Source organism: Canis lupus, chromosome 25, assembly GCF_048164855.1.
Source record: "Canis lupus baileyi chromosome 25, mCanLup2.hap1, whole genome shotgun sequence".
Lineage (NCBI taxonomy): Eukaryota > Metazoa > Chordata > Mammalia > Carnivora > Canidae > Canis > Canis lupus.
In genome coordinates, this window is record NC_132862.1 from 37585521 (window position 1) to 37593050 (window position 7530).

Genomic DNA, 7530 nt, shown 5'->3' on the forward strand with positions numbered 1-7530 from the left:
GGCCCATTACAGAGCTGTAATTTTCCTCTATCATATATCAACTTTTGATTATATACATGGATCTGTTTTTATTTTTTTAAGATTTTATTTATTTATTCATGAAAGACAGAGAGAGAATGAGAGAGAGAGAGGCAGAGACACAGGCAGAAGGAGAAGCAGGCTCCATGCAGAGAGCCTGATGTGGGACTTGATCCCAGGACTCCAGGATCATGCCCTGGGCCAAAGGCAGGCGCTAAACCGCTGAGCCACCCAGGGATCCCCTGGATCTGTTTTTAGACTCCCTTTCAGTTTCAGTAGTTAATTTGTCCATCTGTACAACACTTTACCATCTCAATGACTATTGCTTTCTACTAAGTTCTTGAATATATTCTTTTTCTGATGTGTTTTATTTTTATCCTTTTTTATTATTTTTTTTTAAAAGATTTTACTTATTTATTCATGAGAGACAGAGAGAGAGGCAGAGACTTTGGCAGAGGGAAAAGCAGGCTCTCTGTACAGAGCCTGATGCAGGACCTGATCCCAGGATCCCAGGACCACTACCTGAGCCAAAGTCAGATGCTCAGCCACTGAGCCACCCAGGTAGCCTCTTTTCCTTTTTAAGAAAGATTTTTATTTATTTATCCAAGAGAAAAAGAGAGAGAGGAGGAGAGTGGGAGGAAGGGGAGGGACAAGTAGACTCCATGCTGAGTGTAGAGCCCAATGCATAGTTTAATCCCATGACCCTGAGATCATGATCTGAGCCAAAATCAAGAGTCAGATGCCTAACCAACGAAGCTACCCAGAGGCCTTATCTTGGTCATTTTTAAATTACTGATTTGATTTCTTTAATAGTATAAGTAGAGGGATTATATGTAGTTTTAACCAGAGTACTTTATAGTAAAAAGTGGTTTATTAATAATTATCGGGTGTCTGGCTGGCTTGTTCAATAGAACATGCAACTCTTAGTTAGAGGTCCTAAGTTCAAGCCCCACATTCAGTATAAACCTAACTTAATTAATAATAATAATAATAATAATAATAATGTCAGTTTATGGGTGCATGCCAGAAATATCCTGGGAAAAAACTGAAACATGAACAAATTTCTAAAAACAATATATCTTGCCAAAATTCTCTCAAGAGAAAATAAAAAGCCTAGATAGTCCTTAAAGTAAGGTCATTTAAAAAAAAATAATAAAGTAAGGTCATTTATAATTTTTTCAAGGTGAATATTTTTTAAGATTGTATGTATGTATATATATGTATGTATAGAGAGAATAAGCAGGGGGAGAGGTAGAGAGAGAAGGAGAAAGAGAACCTCAAGCCGACTCTGCACTGAGCATGGAGTCTGAGGGTCTCTACATGAGGCTTGATATCACAACTCTGATCTCATGATCTCAGGAAAAATCAACAGTTGGACGCTTAACTGACTGAGCCACCCCTGGCACCCCAAGGTAACCTACTTTTTTAAAAAAGATTTTATTTATTTATTCATGAGAGATACAGAGAGAGAGACACACACACACACAGGCAGAGGGAGAAGAAGGCTCCTCGCAGGGAGCCCAATGCGGGACTCCCTCCTGGGACCAGGATCACGCCCTGAGCCAAAGGCAGACGCTCAATAGCTGAGCCACCCAGGCGTCCCTATTTTTTACTAACATCACAAGAAGACATATTAATTTCAATACATAGCCCCTTTCCTACTCAGTCTATATTTAAATCCAAATGTAAATTATTTTTAAACTGATCTTTTTATTAATATCTTGATTTTTAATAATTTTGCTTTTCCTTTCCTCTCTTTTTTCCAACAATGGACAACACTGTTACTTTATGAGAATCAAATATATTCTTTCACTGAAGAATGTTGACTATGATCTAAAAGTCAAATTTAGCTGCAGTTTGATTTTATTCCACAGATTTTGCTATACAGAAAGAACCAGCTATGCTTTGTGGTCAAAATCCAGAGCAATCAAATAGGAATCATCATGAAGATGAAAGGAGAAAAGAAAAATGGAGAGAAAGAGGAGAAGAAAAAGAAGTGGAAGTAGAAGAAAAACTGGAAGAGGAAGAGGAAAAGGAAGAACGATGTCCCCAGGAACGATTAGTCAGCAAACCCCTCATGGACACTCTCTGGGCAATGTTTAAGTTAAACAAATGCCCCACAAGAGGAGATAGCCAATCACTGGCATTTGAATTTAACATGACAGTAAAACAGGTATGACAACATGTTTCTTTATTGAAAGAGTCACCTGTGTAGTGCTATCACCCATATAAACCAGTGGTCTTATTCCTTGGTTCATCATTTCCCTAACTTCACTTTTTTAGATAAAGCAATGGTTTCGTAAAAGGAGGAAGAGCTACAATAAAGATATGTACAAGCAGAAATATAAGAAAAGATCTAAGAGGTAAGATTGTTTTATATGCAGAACACTAAGTTGTAAGGAAGTAAAAAAGGAACATATTGACTTTTATTTATTTAAAGATTTTATTTATTTATTCATGAGAGATACAGAGAGAGAGAGGCAGAGGGAGAAGCAGGCTCCATGCAAGGAGCCCAATGTGGGACTTAATCCCAGGACCCCAGAATCACATCCTGAGGATCACACCCTGAGTCAAAGACAGGCGTTTAACCGCTGAGCCACCCAGGCGTCCCTATATTGACTTTTATTTTATTTTATTTTATTTAAAGATTTATTCATTTATTCATAGCGAGAGAGAGGCAGAGACACAGGCAGAGGGAGAAGCAGGCTCCATGCAGGAAGCCCCATGCGGGACTCGATCCCGGGTCTCCAGGATCACACCCCGGGCTTCAGGCGGCATATATTGACTTTTAGAGACAGATTGTGTCCCATAACTCTCAGATACCCCAAAAACTTTTCATATACCACCGTTTCCCTTTGGTTCTGGCTGGAGGGTTGAATATTAAGTGCTACGAGAGGTCAGATTGCTATCAGACGCTGTCCTATTAAACTGGAACTTCAGATTATAAACAGTGGAAGACAGAAGGAAAACCATTTCAATCTGTCCAGGAGAAGCTGACTGCACATAAGCCAAGGGATCCATGGGGCTGCTAGGAAGCTTGGAGCCAACCATTGGCTGGCTTTGCAAACAATGTTTCCTTTGGTGCATTATTCAAATAGGGATTTGCTGCATTTGTGGTAGCTGTAGGGGCTGAATATGACTTGAAGTCCCAGAATAAAGACAAGCATCACTGAAGATAATACCTGAAAGTGTCTTTATATATATATATATATATATATATATATATATATATATATATATTTAAAAGATTTTATTTATTCACGAGAGACACAGAGGCAGAGGTACAGGCAGAGGGAGGAGGGTCCCTGCAGGGAACCTCATGTGGGACTGGATCCCAGGACTCTGGGATCACACCCTGAGCCAAAGGCAGACGCTCAACCACTGAGCCATCAGGCGTCCTTCTGGAAGTGTCTTAAAGGCTTTTTCTTTTCCTTTCTTTTTTATTTATTTGACAGAGACAGACAGAGAGAAAGAACTAGCAAACGCAGGGGGAGCAACAGAGGGAGAGGGAGAAGCAGGCCCCTCGCTGAGCAGGGAGCCCAACCGTGACATGGGGCTCCATCCCAGGACACTGGGATCATGAGGCAGACATTTAGCCGACTGAACCACCTAGGCGCCCCAACGCTTCTTAATAATTCTCCTATAAAATTAGATTTCTTCAGTGTAACCTACTTATCTGTGTGTTTTTCCTTTAAAGAATGCTAGCAAGATTTAATAAAGTAAGAATACATGTAAAAAAAGAAACTTCTTGTTCTGGCTGCTGACACAAAGAACTGTTGACTGCCCTATTTGTTATTCTGCTCAACACAAAAAATGCATATGGATACACAGACACGACACCATCTACCATGTAGCCATATTATCAAATATACAACTACAACCATTAGATGGTTATTGATTGCGGTATAGAATTCATAATCTTGTCTTTTTTTGTTCCTTAGACACTGAATATTTATGACGCTTGTCTTTTCTGTGTTTCCTATTGGTAGAACCTCACATGACTGGAAAAAATTAAGATAAGAACATCAACATTTTGGGGACACCTGGGTGGCTCAGCGGTTGAGCGTGCACCTTCAGCTCCGGATTGCTTCTGGGATCCAGTCCTGCTTCTCCCTCTGCCTGTGTCTCTGCCTTTCTTTCTCTGTATCTCTCATGAATAAATAAACAAGGGCAGCCTGGGTGGCTCAGCGGTTTAGGGCCTGCCTTTGGCCCAGCGTGTGATCCTGGAGACCCGGGATTGAGTCCCACGTCGGGCTCCCGGTGCATGGAGCCTGCTTCTCCCTCTGCCTGTGTCTCTGCCTCTCTCTCTCTCTCTCTCTCTCTCTCTGTGTGTGTGTCTCATGAATAAATAAATTTTTTAAAAAAATGAATAAATGAATGAAATCTTAAAAAAAAAAAAAAAGAACATCACCTTTTTTTTTTTTAAGATTTGATTTAATCATTTGAGACATGCAGAGGGAGAGGCAGGCTCCTCTCAGGGACCCCCATGCGGGACCTGATCCCGGATCCTGGGATCACACCCTGAGCCGAAGGCAGACACCCAACCGCTGAGCCATCCAGGCATCCCAGAACATCAACATTTTTAAAAGTAATAGCCTTTATATAGAATTTTTATATATGTATATTTATATACAATTTTTAATGCATTATCTCAACTTGATCATCATTCTAAACCATAAATGAGAAAACTGAACTGCTGGGAAATGTGATTTTACCAATAGGTACCAGTTCCTCTCTTTTCCTTCCCAGCCACTGAAGAACCTGGTGCCGCCATGGGCTGCTGCTCCTCCAGGTATTAGTAGTATTGGAAGAACAGGTCATATCCAAAATCTCCCTTCTGCAGAGGTGCCCCTGATGCCAAAATCTGCATCTTTGAGGTGGGGCAGAAGAAGGCAAAAGTGGATGAGTTCCCACCATGTGGCCAGATAGTGTCTGATGGATATGTGCAGCCTTTCTCTGAAGCTCCGGAGGCTGCCCATATTTGTTCCAGCAAGTACATGGTGAAAAGCTGTGGCAAAGATGGTTTTCACATCTGAGTGAGGCTCCACCCCTTCCACATCATCTATATCAAGGTGTTGTCTTGTGCTGAGGCTGACAGGTTCCAGAAAGGTATGCCAGGTGCCTTTGGGAAGCCCCAGGGCACAGTGGCCAAGGGCCCACACTGGCCACGTCATCGTGTCCATCTGTACCAAGCTGAAAGACAAGGAGTGGCTGATTGAGGTCCTATATAGGGCCAAGTTCAAGTTCCCTGGCTGCCAGAAGCTCCACAACTCCAAGAAGTGGGGCTTTACTAAGTTTAATGTGGACGGATTTGAAGACATGGTGACTGAAAAGCCGCTCATCCCAGATGGCTGTGGGGTCAAATATATCCCTACTCATGGCCCCCTGGAAAAATGGTGGGCTCTGCACTCATGAGAACCTGGACACTGCCCCCTCCCTATTCATGTCTGTCAATAAATCCTACTTGTTTAAAAAGGGTGGGGAGGGGGACACCTGGGTGGCTTAGTGGTTGAGCACCTGCCTTCAGCTCAAATCATGATCCCGGGGTCCTGGGATCGAGTCCTGCATGGGGCTCCCTTTGAGGAGCCTGTTTCTCCCTTGGCCTGTGTCTCTGCCTCTCTGTGTCTCTCATGAATAGATATACAATCTTAAAAAAAAAAAAAAAAAAAAAAATACCAGTTCCTAATGCCTAAGCTTCAATTTCTGCTTGCATCTCTTAGCTGTAAACACTGTCTTTTCAGTTACAACCTAGCAAATATTCTAGGCTGTATCAATTTGTATTTCATATATAGTGTTTATACACTCATAATGCTCTCTGTTAACATTCCAGGGCAAGAGGATTTCAAATTTCTTGCACCTTCTCCATAACTTTTATCTCTTTACCTCTTTGAAATTTTTTTTATTTTTATTTTTTTAAGATTTTATTTATTTAAGAGGGAGCCCGATGTGGGACTCAATCCCAGGACCCTGGGATCACGCCCTGAGCCAAAGGCAGATGCTCAACCCCTGAGCCACCTAGGCATCCCCTATTTGAAATTTTCAAATGTGTTTTAGGAAGATCCTTTTGTTCTGGGGATTTAACATATTTGTTTAAATTGTTTTCCAGATTTAACACATTTTGATATATGTTAAACACATGGACTGTCTTGTGAAATATTGTGTGACACCATTCTCATGTGTAAGTGGAGTTTTAGAAGGATAAACAAAAAATTAGAACAACTGTTAACTTTGTGGAGTAGAACTGGATGAGGTGAGTGTAAAGAGGTTTGTTTTTTTGGGTTTTTTTTTAAGATTTATTTATTCATGAAAGAGGCAGAGACATAGGCAGAGGGAGAAGCAGCTCCCAGTAGGGAGTCTGTTGCGGGACTCCATCCCATCCCAGGACCCCAGGATCATGACCTGAGCCAAAGGCAGACGCTCAACCACTGAGCTACCCAAGGCGCCCTGTAAAGGAGTTTCTAAACATTTTTTTCCCTACTATGGATTTGAAGTTTTTCTGTATAACATATATTCATTGATTTTGTTTTTAAAAAAACAATGAAAAAATGACTAGCCTCTGTGGAAATGTTCAGAGAATGAAAGGGAAACCCACTGTAGGATCTAAAGGGTTTGATATATCCTGCCATCTGTCAACATATCTCTAACCAGCCCCTTTTGACTTTTCTCTGCAAACATAATGGTGCTCCTGGAAGGGTGATTTTTTTTAATCTGGTGTGTGTGACTAAAAGAGAGAAGCAGGCTTATTCAGGTTTTCTGCCAGAGGGAACAGACACATGAACCATCGACAAGGAAGTGAAGGCAAAAAGATGATACCAGTGGACATAAGGACATGTGAGAAGTTGGAGCTTGAGTGGGAGTAAGGAAAATGATCAGTAAAGAAACTAGATCCTTATCTACCACTGCTCTGGTCTCTCCCCAGCTCTCATCGGACTTTGGTATCAGTGTGATTTTTCATTTCATGAGTATGAACCATCCAACTATCTAAGCCTTATAGTTTTTGAAATTTCTGAAACTCACTGACTTTCACTCACTTATGGTAAAGATCTGACCTTGTTATATGGGTATTTCACACTGGAAATCTCAAACTGTAGACACTTTTTTTTTAAGATTTTATTTATTTATTTTATTTATTTATTTATTTATTTATTTATTTATTTATTTATTTATTTATTTATGATAGACATAGAGAGAGATAGAGGCAGAGACACAGGCAGAGGGAGAAGCAGGCTCCATGCTGGAGCTCGACACGGGACTCGATCCCGGGACTCCAGGATCGCACCCTGGGCCAAAGGCAGGCGCTAAACCGCTGCGCCACCCAGGAATCCCCTAGACACTTTCCTCTTAACTTTTTTTCTGTTCTTCTAACTGGTTTGTACTGCCCTTCCCTAGCTTCGATGCAACCTCAAAGAGAACTTGTGACTTGATGCCTCAATGTTCTTCTGATCTAGTAGCACTCGCTGGTCTCATTCAGTTCTTTAAAGTCTGGATTATGTAGTTAACAACCTGAATCAC

The 7530-nt window shown here is 41.2% G+C and overlaps 1 protein-coding gene across 1 annotated transcript; it reads left to right on the top strand.

Annotated features, from left to right (window-relative positions):
• The first annotated feature begins 1913 nt into the window (after positions 1 to 1913).
• On the top strand, positions 1914 to 5602 carry NANOGNB (NANOG neighbor homeobox). The gene is given in 5 exon segments (XM_072797430.1): positions 1914 to 2191; positions 2302 to 2381; positions 3716 to 3737; positions 4821 to 5171; positions 5173 to 5602. Coding segments are annotated over 5 exon segments (987 nt in total). The 5' UTR covers positions 1914 to 1918; the 3' UTR covers positions 5434 to 5602.
• Positions 5603 to 7530: the final 1928 nt, after the last annotated feature.